At 37.9% G+C, this 15,029-nt stretch overlaps 2 protein-coding genes across 4 annotated transcripts in view; one reads left to right on the top strand and one right to left on the bottom strand.

Annotated features, from left to right (window-relative positions):
- The window catches only part of tesk2 (testis associated actin remodelling kinase 2), a 45,837-nt gene extending 30,808 nt beyond the window's left edge, over positions 1-15,029 (bottom strand). For 2 of the 3 annotated variants that reach the window (XM_044133723.1, XM_044133725.1), the window contains exon 1: positions 6,105-6,577. The gene's annotated coding sequence lies outside the window, so the exon portion shown is untranslated. Of the gene's footprint in view, positions 1-6,104; positions 6,578-15,010 lie in introns of those variants that run through there. The other variant, XM_044133724.1, reaches the window with a different exon arrangement.
- On the top strand, positions 7,431-9,583 carry LOC122840927 (zinc finger protein 235). The gene is made up of 2 exons (XM_044133726.1): positions 7,431-7,906; positions 8,645-9,583. Exons 1-2 carry the CDS (start codon positions 7,606-7,608, stop codon positions 9,535-9,537), a joined length of 1,194 nt encoding a protein of 397 aa, XP_043989661.1. The 5' UTR covers positions 7,431-7,605; the 3' UTR covers positions 9,538-9,583.

The raw sequence follows: 15,029 nt of genomic DNA, 5'->3' as shown, positions 1-15,029 counted from the left end.
ATCAGCATCAAGTTATTCAAGTTTCTAAAACTTACTAAGCAATGAAATTTACCATCATATTGTAGCTACAGTTTAAAATCATCCTAATGAGATGGAATAAATAGTTTTCCTCTTTTTGTTGCCCCTGTTTCTGTGCTGAGAGGGAAGCTGCACTTTTCCCTTGTTGACAGGAGAAAAATGTCTGCAAATATTACTGATTATAAAGAAAAGAAAGAAAGACTAAACATGGTGGTGACAGCATCATCCTGTGGGATGCAACCAATTAATCTTTTAAACTGTCACACTGTTCAAGGGCGTAAATCCCATCTTGTTACTGGAGGGGACTATAAACAGGAAAATTTCTTAAGAGCAATTTTGGGGGGGGTCGGCAAAGTTACAGTGAAATGTAACGCAATATATTCAAGCTCCAGGATCAAAAATGACTAGGAATCCATAAAAACAAACTATTGAGAAATAAAACTAAAATTCTATGCAACTTTTGTTCAGTCTCACTGATCTAATCTCTGCTACACCTTTACAAAAATGTAAGGTTCTAAATAAAAAAGCTTTAATGAGTTTATGAGGAATAAAGTTCCTCATAAACACTGACTTATTGAAATGGCTCCCAATACAACTTATGGCCTGTTTAAATTATAACTTGTTAAATTGCTTTATTTTTAAGCTTTTTTTTAGATTGGGGATGTCCTGGATGACTGAGAACCAACAAGTAGATAGAAATGAATATCTGGGGGGTATTATAACTTAAACATAACACTTAAAGCACCAGGGTTTATATAGAAAAATATTCAGATTGTATTTTGTGGTTTTAAAGGTTCTATGTTGTAGACAGTGAGAAATAAAGGCATAACTTTTTGTTTCTTCTATCTGTTCTCGGCTCCCACACAGAGTTGTCTGCCTCTCCCTCCCGTTTCAAACTCTTCTAATTAACTAAAAGTTAAAGAGCTAAATATGAATGAGATGTTTGCTACCTTTGACAAAAAAGCTTAAGTCTATGAAAGCACTGTAGCAGTTTTGCTAATAAGGCAGTTTATCATAATTCAGCCAAAGTAATGAAATAGCAATTTTTGTTATTATTATTATGATTGATTGATTGATTGATTGATTGATTGATATTTACATTTATGTCTTCATTGAGAATGATGAAGTTGTATGCCTTTCTATAAAATGAACATCATTTTCAGGGCAGCAAAGTAGGATGGCCAGCAGTTTTCAAGAGTGAGGCATGGCCCCTTCTGCCCCCCTCCTAGGGACACCACTGTTTAAATACAATAATACTGAGAATACTGAGAATACTGTACTTCTACTACAAAAGTACAGTTTGGTAAGAATCTCATACCATCTCACACCTGCTGTAGAAGGTAAAAAAGAAAATCTCCTTAAATAAGGATTACTTCAGTTTTGAGGAAAGATACTACCTTTGCTTTTTGAAAGTAACCCCTTAATAAACAATGGAAATTCAAATTGTGTGGCTAAACTAAACTGAATTGAATCTTCAAATAATCTTGCAAAAGAAGCTGACATGCAAGCAGCCCTTTTGTTACCATAATCAGGTCATATATAAATAGAGCAACAATCCAATTAAGCTATGCAGAGAATGCTGGTGCTATTTAGAGTTTCCATCATGCAGACCAGAGGTTTTTGCAGCATCTTACAAAACACTAACCTCAGTGTGCCGTTTTGGGCTCCAGCAGAATTCCTGCAGAGCAGGGGCAGCTAAGCGCAACAACAAGACGTTAAAGTAAAGCTCTGACTTCTGACAAATATATAAATGTAGAACGACAGTTTATGGACCAAAAGAACCACTAATTGGATCATCCTGCAGTATGTTTTATATACAGTGGCTTCCTAGAAACTACAAACTTCAAAGTATTTTACTGGGATTTCATTTGGCAGACTAATAGAACGAAACATATACTGTATGTCAGGGCTGCCCAAAGTCGATCCACGAGGGCCAGCATCCTGTGTGTTTTAGTTCTCTCCCTGGTTTAACACACCTGGATCAAATGGTGGCTCATTAGAGGCCTTAGGAGAACACTGACATGCTGAGAAGGTTGTTATTACCACCAGGGAGAGAACTAGAACAAGCAGGATGCCGGCCCTTGAGGACCAACTTTGGGCACTCCTGATATATGTGATGGCCGTCAGCACATGTAAAGTTATAAACTAAAACTTGTTTTAATTTTTGTAACTACAGTACAAATCTAAAAAGTGTGCATTTGTGTTCAGCAACATTTCCTCCAGTACCCTTAAACAAGGGCAAGATAATTACCGATATGCTGATTTTTGACCCGCTCTTCCCTTTTTGCCAATCTGAAAGACGTTCTGGTTATTGTGATGGCTTTACAGATAATTTCAGGAGATATTCCTGCCATACATAGTGTGGTCAGAGTGATCTGATCCATTTGGACTGCTCAAACGACACACTAAAGTCCGGTAGACATTAGAGCTGTCTTTTTGTCTTGTTTTTTTTCTGTTTAAAATAGTCCACAATCACCGTTGCTTCTTCCTCGTCTGGCATATTTATTTACTCTAACCTCTTGTTTGCGCTAAAGAGGCTTTGCAGGATTTTCCATCTGATATGGTAATGTTGGTGAGTGAAGTTTGTGTGGCATGTTGTCTGTACACCACATACTGTTGGACCAAACCTGTTATATTTATAATTTTTTTAAATTGCCATATGTGGGGGTTTCTCAGGTTTAGAAAATCAATTGACAATTTTTAAATCTTGCTATGTGAACCAGGCATAAATAAGTAATAAGTTCAACTGAGCGTTGTGTTGTGCAGAAGCTAGAACAGTTAGAATACATTTACATTTGTAAGACGCTGCAACTTTAGGTAAACATCTGATCATAAGTTTTTACGTTAAGGTCAAAAGCTGCTTTGTTGATCTGAAAGTAAACAAACTCACTAAGAGATAGATAAGAGATAAAAAATGTTTTGTTTGACAACAGTCAAGGTTTGAAATATATTTGTACTTTTTTCCTCTTTGAGTTTGAATATCTATGTTCTTAAAAGACTTCCATATTGGAACCAATAATCACCATCAACACTTTTATCTCAGTATAGTTTTATAGTATTAGACGTGATGTTTTACACAACTAGCAAAGAAAAATGAATGGCTATATTTGGATAAATAACTGTTTAGATCAGGAATCAGCAACTTTTTACAATCCAGAGAGTCATTGAGCTTTCCTCCTACAAAAACCACATTTTTCTAGATCTATAAAAACGTAAATGCAATAAATATTTACTCTATAAAGTTGATTAGCTCGCTATTGAAATTGACAAAGTAAAATTTTAGTTTTTAAAACCAAGAATAACATCAGACTTTTACAAGAAGAGAATGGATGTATTTCTTGAATGAATGCTCCATATTGATCGAAAAATTTAAAAACAAGCACCATTTGCAGCCCAATAACAAAAACACTAATTTACTAAACGTATTCCTTGAACTTTTGGTGCCATTCTGTTGCACAAATTCTATCCAAATACTTCCTGAAGAGCTATTAAACGTAGCCTTTTTTTAGCTTTATGTACACAAACTCTGCTCAGTTCCATGATATTTTCCACCAAGTTATTAAAAGCTACTAATAAGGATCTGCAGCTCCACAGACCTCTGCAATACAGAGTCTGCAAGAATCACGGAAAGTTTTTGCATTTTCCATATTGGCAACGATCCAGTGATGAGGAATTCATATCATGAAATAAACAAGCAAAATAAGCTCATATATCTCATACATGTATTTTTTTTACATCTATAATAACCCTCAATGATGTTTCCAGTGATAAAATACAAATATAGGCAAAAACCACCCATGTTGATTACTATATTTGTTTCCAAACTATACCCTGCTGGCTTCGTATTCCAATGGTATGCATTTAGAATACCACACTAAAGGGACACTGAGTGGGAAAGGGTGGAAATGTAAAAGTCTGGCTTTTTTTCTGTGTGTAGAATGTGGCCTGTTGCTACTTCAAAACAGATGGGGCATAACACCAAAGCAGCCTCAGGCCAAATACTGTAGGAGTGGTTGGAGAAGGGCGCTGAACAGCTATCCAGCTGTGTCCTAGTGGATTACAGGCTAATGGGACATGTCATCAATAAATCAAAAGATAAGTGTTGTTATGATGTGATGGTTGCGGCAAATAGTTTAATGTCACTACAAAGAATTAAATAACTGCAGACCAATCTCCCAGCTGCCATTTCTTCATGTATAAACTTAACTAGTTTAATTCTAAATTACCAAAAATTCCCAGTAAGGTTTCAGGAAATAGCTTGGTTGTCAATATGAAACTGGGAAGATTTTTCCTCCTGTCCAGCTGTTAATTCTGGTGTTCCTCAAGGACCCCTCTTGGGACCAGCTTGATTCACTCTATGATGCTGTGATCTCATCTGATTATGTTTTTCTGTCCAACCTGAATGTATCAAATCATCAAGCAACTTGTAGTAACAAGCAAAGGTAACGAGCAGTGTAAATACAGAACAGAGTTTAAAATTATTTTACTCATTAAGAGTGTACATAAAATAGTAACATATTCTGAGACACAACCAGGTTTTATTACTGCCAGACCTGGTGAATCAAGAAGTGACAAAACATATCTGACAACATAAAGTAGGCTAACGGACCTTAAATAGCAATGCATCATGCCCAGAACTACAGAAATTCAAGAACCAATCAAAAATAAAGCAATTGACAGTCAGAAAATGGTGACAAAACCATTTCTACGGCTTTGGGAATCCAGTGAAGTGCAGCGAGAGCCATTATCCACAAGTGGAAAACACATGGAACAGTATTGAGCCACCCCAGAAGTGGCCTGGCCACAAAATTACTCCAACAACACTACCTTATCTAAAGAACTGCATGCCTAACCAAGTTCTATCAAGGTCAGTCTTCATGATTTAACAATAACTAGCAGACTGATTGGTATTCATCTAAAAGTTAAAACTTAAACAAGGGCAGATCTGACTTTCACCAAAACCTTCTTAATCACCTCCAATACCTCCCTAGAAACCATTTTGTAGTCAGAAGTGTGTCTTTTTATGAAGGCATGTTTACTGATGAGTGTGACATAAAACCAATATAGCATTTCAAAAAAAGGTCATATTGACCTGTGAAAACGGTGGTGGTGGTGTGATGGTCTGGGGCTGCTCTGCACTTTGGTTGAGCAGCAGAAAACAGAACACAAGCAAGACCACCTCAGAAAGACAATGTTTTAGTGTCCTGGTCAAAGTAAGTACTTATATCTGATTGAGAAGATGTGGCATGACCTTAAACAAGCATTAATGCGTGAAAACCCTTCAATGTAGCCGAATCAAAACAATTCTGCAACTAAGAGTGGGGCAGAACTTCTCCACAGTGATGTAAAAGATTTATTAACAGTTATCCCAACACTTCATGGCAGCTGTTTCTACAAAGGGATGCCAAACACTTTGAGGATTAGTCAGTAGCAGTGCACACTTTGAAAACAAACTGTTTAAAATACATAAATTCCCACTAGGTTTCCTTATCATTATTATTGTCTGAGCCTTTTTTGCAATCAGTCATTTATTTTTCTATTACTGAACAATACTGTAATCATTTTTTTTTTAAATGTGCTTTATAAATCAAGTGAATTTGGTTTGAAAAGGATGGGATACATTAGAATTAGCGTTTTTGCCTCTCCACACAATTTCTGCAAAGCACTTTAAACATTTCAGTGATCTTTTAGATGTTCCTTTCGTTCACACAAGTCAACAATAGCAAAACATTTAGCAAGGTCACACAAAACAAAAACGCAAAACAGTCTCATATCTGACCGCAATCAACTGTGGTAAACATCCACTATGTGTATGTGGATGTTTGCACATAGTGTAAGTGAGTCAGTCAACCTTCAATGGCGTACAAGTAATGAACAAACTAATGGGGCGGGCAGCAAAAACCTGTCACTACCTGGATGTAAATTATAGCAATTAGACAAGTGGGTAAAATACATACACCGCTAGACTGACTAATGTTAATTTGCTAAACGTGTAATGAAAACTCCGGAGGGAAAATGTAAACAAATACCAGAGGCAGTGGCCATTATTAAGGTTTGCCCCTGTTGGTGTTCAAAGTTTTACTCACTTAGTTTTAATTCACGGAGGAGTTTCCAGGAACAGTCCGGGCTGGGCTCCATGCTTGTACCCGGATACATTTCTGAGAAAATGACGAGCTAACTCCGAAACACCGCCGCTAGCTCAACGATAGCGAATGGACTGGTTTTGTCAACAAAACTAAAGCGGAGCGAAGAGCTAACACACATTAGCCTACGAGGGAGAGCCTGCAAAACACGCACTTAACAACAAGTTGCTCCCAGCGACGGCTTAGAAGTCCTTTATCCAGCGGTTAAACACCAAAATCTAACACAAAGTCTGCCCCTGTCGTTAATTAGTCTACACATTGGTAAAGTGTTGCGGTTTTGTTATCCGCTCCTCTGATAATATTTCAAACGACTGTCGGTGTTTGACAGCTCCGTCGTCTCCCCGCTCTGACTCCGCCCACTTTGGAAGGGCACGTCTGTCAGCCAATCAGCGTGCGAGCTGCTTTGTCGCGTTAGAAGTTGGAAATGCGCTCATTACGGTTTAAATAGCTGGAATTAATATTAAAGAAACAGTTAGTTGAATATTTTCCAGCTTTCCGTCCATCTATATATTTATAGACCGCAATCAACTGTGGTAAACATCCATTATGTGTATGTGAATATTATAGATGGACGGAGCAATACAATGTACAATGCAGAATAACGTTTATAGTTAGTTAGTTTTAGTTATTTGTGAAGACAGTTTTAACTCAAATCTTAATTAGAATCAATATTTAGATGTGGTACCTCTGCTTCTTCTGGCTCATTGCCATTAAAACAGTCTGTAGCTGTATTTTATTTTTATTTTTTTCAGATTTTGCTTTTCCACTCATTGTTTTTGCTATTATCATGCCCGTTGTTGTTACTTACATTGAACATATTAAAGGTGCTCTATAAATAAAGACTGATTGACTAGTAGTTGTTCTCTTTTAGAGCCATTAGTTGACGTCTTCACTAAAGTAGAGAGGAGTGAACTTTGGTAAATGGCAGTAAAACATGATGGGACCTTCCAGACCAGTAATTAGGTTGCAAGTATACTGCATGCATTACATATGTCAACAACATCTACAACATTTAATTTTTCTTTTTGGTTGAAAAAATATTTTGGATTTGGAATTTGAATAAGACTGGTCATTGCTTGTGTGTTTAAAACACTTGTCTACAAATTATATACTTGAAAAATATTTATTTTACTTTGTAAAACATTCTTTTCAATAATATGGAAAGGCAGCCCCACCTAGTGGACAAACACGAGAAGCACTATTGACTTTCATAATGTCATATTCTCCTGGTCAGAAATTGTAGCCAATAAAGAGCGCCATATATCGTTATCATGTGATCATGACCGTTTCCTGTTTCTACTGTATTACACATCCATGGTTTGGCCTCAAATCAGTAAATGTGAACTTTTAAGGTGAGAACTTCTGCTGCTGTTGGATTTGTTGGCGCATATAAAAGTCCTGTAAAAGCCTACTGACGTTGCTTTAGCCAGCGAACCGAAGCAACATGGCTAACAGCAGCAGCAACAACAACAACAACAACAACTGTGTGGCTTTCCAGAGCAAGCTAACCTCCATAATGGAGATGCTGGCTAAAGCGGCCGTTATGGAAATCAGCAAGCTGTGGGAGGAGGGTTTCGCTGTGGTTCAGGTGGAGCTTCTTCGGAGAGAGAGCGAAATTAAAGCCCTGAACAGAAAGCTGATATCAATGGAAAACGAGCGTTTAACGGCTCTTTCGCAAGCAGCAAAGTCCTCATCTTTACCAAGGAGAGAGCAGCAAAATAATTTGCCGCCACCTGCCGGCGAAGGTAGGAACAGCCCCACTGGAAAAATCCAAGTATTCTGACTTTAACATCTAAATACTTAGATTAAAGTCAGAAATCTTTTTATAATGGCCCTAATATTTTTCCGCAATTGCAGCTATATGCATGACATAGAATTTTAATTAGAGAATATTGTTGATACCATGGTAAGAGCAGTTGTAGCTCAATGAATTAAAGCAATCTAATTTATTTTAGTAGTCATGTAAAACTAATGCATTAATTCGTTGCACACACTGCACACCATATTTCAAGAAATTATTTTTGATGCTTTTAGCTTAAAAAAAACCCCAATTTAGTTTATCTAGAAGTTAGAATTTTACTTAAAATATCACTGAGATTTCTGCATTACAAATTCTTTTGTTGCAATTATGTAATATTCAAATTTTGAGTTTTTATTAGTTGTAAGCCATTCAGTTTAACATGCATAAATGCTTGAAATATATCACTCTGTTGTAATGAAATAAACTTCAGTTTTGATTTGGAATACTGAAATTAAACTTGCAGTGAATTTATTTAGATGCATCTGAATTTTTCATGTGAGTAACAGTGTAACACATGCTCTACACATGATAAATAATAATAATGAATTTTATTATAATATACAGCTCGCTGGTACAATTGATTTAATTTGTAGATTATTCATTTTGTTGCTTAAACTTCCTGAGATGACTCCCTTTTACATTTCATTCTCATTAAGATGGCTTTTTCTTTATTTTATTTCAGGGCTTTCAGTAGAATCAGTCCAGACACTGCCATCAGATCAGAGCTTTCGGGATAAAGCAGACTCTTCAGGGAATACTGAAGCACTGCTACCTCTTCAGATGGAAGATAATGAAAGTGCTGCAAAGCAATGCAAGTCGGATCTCTGTGAATCCGAAGATAGAAACGATGAGGAATCTGTAGTGAAGCTGGAAGAGGATGATGACGTTGAGATTGTGGAACAGGAAGTGGATTTGAATCCCAGAATCAGCATAGTGGGTCATCATGAACGACTCCAACGATGTGCTGAAGCAGCACCAGAACAAGAGACCCAACACTGGGTGTCTGTTTCAGTGGGAGACAGCGACACGGAGGATGATTCTGACTGCTTCTTCGAACCAAACCAGCTTTCACACAATCTGGACTCAGAAATATTACTTATTCAAAACTCTCTGGACATCTTCGATAACTCAGCAGAGGTTGCTCATTCTGATCGGCTCGCGAGGGACAGCAGGACGCTTCAAGGTGCTTCAAGTAAATCCAGTGCTCCCTTGACTTTCAGCCAATCACAACCAAGTCAGCAAACATCACACCATGCAGAAAGAGAAACAGCTGTTGGGTTCTTTTTAGAGAAACAACAGCGAACTAAAAACGTGTTAGCTTTCAACCCCGACAGCAGTCTGTTTGCTTTAAATGAGCAGGAGGTTCACAAAATTGCAGCAAGTCGACGCATCAAGGAGAAATGGTACATCTGCCCTTTCTGCGGTAAAAGCTTCGACCGCATCAGCCATCTGCAGATCCATCAGCGAATTCACACCGGGGAGAAACCGTACACGTGTGAAATGTGTGGCAAGAGTTTTTCCCAGAGGAGTAACCTGCGCACTCATCAACGAACTCACAAGGAGGCTCTTTCTTAAAATGTTTTAATTCAATTACAGAGAAGACAATAAAAACTACAATTTACTGTGTTTCCATGTTACTGCAATATTGTAGCTAATTCTTTCTGTGGAAGTGTTTTATAATACCATTGACCTTTTAGGATTTTAAGACAAATACTAATTCTTTTATTGTGATTGAATATCCATATGTTTTTTTCATTATGAAAAACATTTTGAGGTTACAACTTGTTGGGTTTTCTTGTTCAGTACTCATGTTTGACAATGAACCACACTTCTTTTGTTAGATAGCTGTGTTCACTTTATTGCCAACGTTCCAGTTATCAACGTCTTCACTTCTTTGTTTGTTAGAACAATGCAGCCTACACACGAACTTGCTCTCACTGCCCCCAGTGGACAACAGCAGTACAACATGCACATAAACAGAAAGTGACAGGATGCAGAACTTACAACTGTACCTTTCAACGTAAATTAGAATGCATGAACATATAACACAAAATAACTCAAAGACAAGTTAAGATGAGAACATATTCTAACACCCTCCCTTGTTCTCATCTTCTTTACCTTCAAATACTTAATGTCCAAAAAACCATCCTTTGAATTTCAGGAATTTTGCTTTTGGTGCAGGTTTGGTTAAGATATCAGCAACCATATTTTCAGATGGGCAGTACACCACATTTATTTTCCCTTCTCTCAATGCATCACGTATAAAATGATACTTCACATCAATGTGTTTGGATCTCTGTCTGTTCACAGGGTTCTTACACAATGCAATGGCCCCTTGGTTATCACCATGAAGCGTTGTACAGCTGTACTTTTTGCTATCAATACCATTTAAGAGTTGACTTAAATGTAGACTTTCTTGTGTAGCAGCTGTTAACCCAATGTATTCAGCCTCACAGGTGGAAAGAGCCACAGTTGGTTGTTTCTTGGATTTCCAGGAAATGGCTGGACCTTGTGACGTTAAACTAAAACAATAACCTGTGGTGCTGCGTCTGTCCTCTACTGAGGATGCCCAGTCAGAGTCACTGTAGGCTATGAGGTTCAAGTCTTCATTGTTTTTCTTGAAACTTAGTTCATAGTCACAAGTACCTTTCAGATACCTCAAAACATGTTTAGCATTCACTAAATCCTCTGTCATAGGTTTAGCTAAAGTCTGGGAAAGTTTGCTCACTATCCAACTGATGTCTGGTCTGGTGCAGGTCATGGCATAAATCAGACTACCTACTATCTCACGATAGTCTGTAGGATTCATTATTTTTGTTTCATCGCAGTCACGATTTTCTTTGTGATCAAGTTTTAGTTCGCATGGGGTGGATCTTGGTTTGCAGTCCAACATTCCATATTTTTCCAACATTTTTAGGATGTACTTCTTTTGGCTCATTTTTATTTCATCTTCTTTTTGTTCAAAATGAATGCCTAAAAAATGTGATATTTTGCCTAAGTCCTTCATGTTGAACTTTGATTTCATTGTTTCTTTGAAACTGTCCAAAACATCAATGCTGTTAGCAGCAATGATCAAGTCCACCCAAATGAGCACAATAACCGTGTCATTTTCTGTTTGTTTTCTATACACACAATGATCAACTAGGTTCCTTTCAAAGTTGTTTTGTTCAAGATGATCATTCAGGAGTTTGTACCAATTTCTTCCAGATTGTTTTAATCCATACAGAGATTTCTTTAACTTATACACATATTTCTGTCCTGTTTTTGTTTGTTGTTCAAACCCCTCGGGCTGTTCCAAGTAAATTTCTTCGTCAATTGGGGCATGCAAATAAGCTGTTTTGACATCCATCTGATGTACTTTAAGGTTGTTCTGAACTGCTATCTGCATTAATGCTCGCACTGATGTTATGTTAGCTGTTGGAGCAAAGGTTTCATGGTAGTCTATACCTTCTGTTTGGCTGTAGCCTTTTGCTACATACCTAGCTTTGAAAATCTCTTTTCCTTCCTTTTCTTTGAGTGTATATACCCACTTCCCTCCAACTGTGTTCCTACCCTCTGGTAGAACGCTCAGTTCAAATGTTTCGTTTTCTTTAAGAGAGTCAATTTCGTCCCTCATTGCCTGTCTCCATCTGTCTGCCTGTGGTGACTTCTGAGCCTCACTGAATGTTTGAGGGATACCAAGCACAGCCCTGTAACAATGATCAACAGTTATTTGTGTTGCATCTTTAGTCTTAGGATCTAATTGGTAATCTTCAAGGTATTTTGGGGGTCTTTTCTCTCTTTTTGGATAACGATCTCTTTGCTTCGTTTGAGTTTGATCACCATCAATTTCACTCCCAGTGAGATCATCTGAAAATTCTGCATTTTGAGTTCCTTGAAGAGTAAGTTCCTCTTTGTCACTTGGGGTGACATTTTGGGTAACATCTTGGGTTAAGGGTGTTACATCATGTCTGTTTGCCTGCATCGGGTATCTATGATCCTGGATCCCTTCATCCCAAATATCTGTCTGTGTCTGTTGGTCAACACCACTTTCTTTGATGAACCTTACTAGCCTGTGTCTGGAAACTTTTCTCGCCTGTGGGTGGTACACCAAATAAGCTGGGCTGTTCTTGCTGTACCCTAAAACAGTCCCTTTTCCCTCTTGAGTCTAATTTCTTGTGGTGGTTGTTGTATGAGTAACACTCTGATCCAAATACCCACATGTTTGAAAGATTGGGCTTTCTTCCTGTCATCAAGAAATATGGGGTGTTTTTGGTTCTGTTATTATAACATCTGTTGCGAATGTGGGCAGCACACTGAACAGCATATGGCCACAGTTCTTTAGGTAAGCCCTTTTCTGATAACATACACCTTCCCATTTCAAAGAGCGTTCTCCACTGTCTCTCTGCTTTTCCGTTTTGGTGTGGGGAGTATGGTGACGACGTTTCATGTCTAATGCCTTTATCTCTGAGTAGTGTTTGAAAATCATTACATGTGTACTACCATTGTCTGACCTAAGACACTTAACATTACCATAGGGTGCACAGTCTGCCAGAAACTGCTTTGTTGCCTTAGTCACATCACTTTTGTTTTTCAGAAAATAGACTGCAATAGATCCTGAGAAGTCATCAGTAAAGGAAATCGCATATCTGTGTCCTTCTAAGCCTGTAGGGTCAATAGGTCCTGATAGGTCAGTATGAACCAACTCTAGTGGCTTGCTCGTTTTAACATCTGACTCTTTGTTTCTGCTGTTGATAAATTTCCCTTCTGTACAGATGTTACACTCCATTTTACTGTTGTCAGTGACTTTCATTCCCTCCACCACATTTTGTAATTTCATAACATCAGCCATGTTACAATGTCCTAATATTTCATGCCATGTTTTCAGATCACAAGCTAGCTTCACTTTATCTCTGCTCATCATGTCATTTAAGTTTTCCTCAATGCATCCTTCATTATTGCTTTTCATTCTGAGGTAATACAGTTTCTCATGAGCCTCAATAGGGAACACAGTACCATCTTTACTCAGCAGTTCATTCTGCCCATCTGTGAATGTTACACTGGCTCCATTGGCTGTAGCTGATATCACAGAAAATATGCTCTGTGGGTAGGATGGGATGAATAAAGCATTTTTCAGAGTAACTTTAACATACCTCCCCTTTGAGTTCAACAGTTCAATCTGTGCATCACCACGCTTCAGTGCAACATTGTTCATCTTCTTTCCATCTGCCAGTTCCATGTAATGTCTACTTGGGTCAAAAGTCTTGTCAATTCTTGTGAACAGCTCTTCATCAGTGATAATGTGTGATGTGGCTCCACAGTCCACCATTATTCCATTAAGTCTGATGTTGTCAGACAGAAGATTCCGCTGACTTTGAATACCATGGTCTGGTCCTCCTCATGGTTGTCCTGCATGTCTGAAGTCTGCTTGGCATCATCTTTTCGTTTCGATCTTCTTCTGCATGTCTCGTCACTGTGGGTTGTGCTTCTGTGGTAGCTGCACCATTTTGGCGGTCTTTTGGCGGCAGTCTCTCGCCATGTGCCCGCTGCTGTCCAGTTGTAGCAGTTTATTGTTGTCATGTCCACTTTCATTACATTATCTGACTTGGTTTGCTTTCAAACTTTTCTGTCTCTTCATAGCTTGAAGTCTGCTCTTAAACTGAGTGAGCGTCAAATCTTCAGTGCTCTGTGTTGTGTGAATAGCAAAGGTTTGTATGATTCTGGGAGTCCTTCAGAATCATTGCTATTAGTCCGTCACTAATAACCTCTTTTGCATTTCTCAGAGACGTTATCGCTTTTTCAGCACGTAAAACATAATCTGTCACTGTTTCGCCGGGTTCCTTTAGTAGGGACGTGAGCTCTGTGTAAAGGGCGATGATCCTGGGCTTACCCTGGCTGGCGTAATGTCCGCGTAGTATCTGCAGAGCTTTCTTCCCATCGTCGGCGGCATCTCTCATCACCAACGACAGGCTCTTATCATCGAGGACCTGGATTAGTTCCGCGTAACATTCCGCGTTTTTCTCTTCGTCTGGGTCCGCGGTAGATAGGATGGTGTCTTTTAGGCCTAGCGTTCTTAAGTAAGCGAGGAACTTTACCTCCCAAAGTTCGTAGTTGTTTTCGTCTCCGTTGAAAACTAGTCTGTCCCATCGTCCTCCCGTGCGGTGCCTGGGCCCATAACCTGTTGGGTTTTCTTGTTCAGTACTCATGTTTGACAATGAACCACACTTCTTTTGTTAGATAGCTGTGTTCACTTTATTGCCAACGTTCCAGTTATCAACGTCTTCACTTCTTTGTTTGTTAGAACAATGCAGCCTACACACACGAACTTGCTCTCACTGCCCCCAGTGGACAACAGCAGTACAACATGCACATAAACAGAAAGTGACAGGATGCAGAACTTACAACTGTACCTTTCAACGTAAATTAGAATGCATGAACATATAACACAAAATAACTCAAAGACAAGTTAAGATGAGAACATATTCTAACACAACTAATTATTTTTGTAATTTATTTTGACTATTAATCGATTAATCAAATAAAAAACTGTAACTTTAAAAGATGCAAATAATTGAATGACTTTTTTGAATAAAAACAATAATTGTATAGCTGCAATAACACTGCATTCCTTCAACACTTGATCATTTGTAGTAAAAGGTGTATGTACAGCTAAAAGCATGCTGTTTACTAATCTGTTTATTTTTAAGATTAATAAATGGATAGCAAAAGGTGCTCAATAGATCTTTTACAGACTTTTAACCAGGTGAAGCTAAAAATGCAAATTGAGTTCTGGTTAGAACATATTTATAGACAAATGAGGTTTTTCATCTTAAATGGAGTATATATTTAGTTAGCTGATAATTAGTTCAATAACTGATTAATCACAATGAATTTGATTAATCGCTTCAGTTCTAAAACATTTACAGAGCTTCAGCATCTTATGGAATTATTAGTTCCCCTTTTAAGGATGTGTAAAAAGCCTTAAAAAGACGTCATGCAGCAGCATAATTTCAAAGTAATACATTTAGAATGAGTTAACATTTAATTATAATTATTTATTCATTCATACCTGCTTGTTGCTTATCAGA

Source organism: Gambusia affinis, linkage group LG12 (assembly GCF_019740435.1).
Source record: "Gambusia affinis linkage group LG12, SWU_Gaff_1.0, whole genome shotgun sequence".
NCBI lineage: Eukaryota > Metazoa > Chordata > Actinopteri > Cyprinodontiformes > Poeciliidae > Gambusia > Gambusia affinis.
The sequence above is the reverse complement of the archived record's forward strand: the minus strand, read 5'-3'. Positions and strand labels throughout refer to the sequence as shown.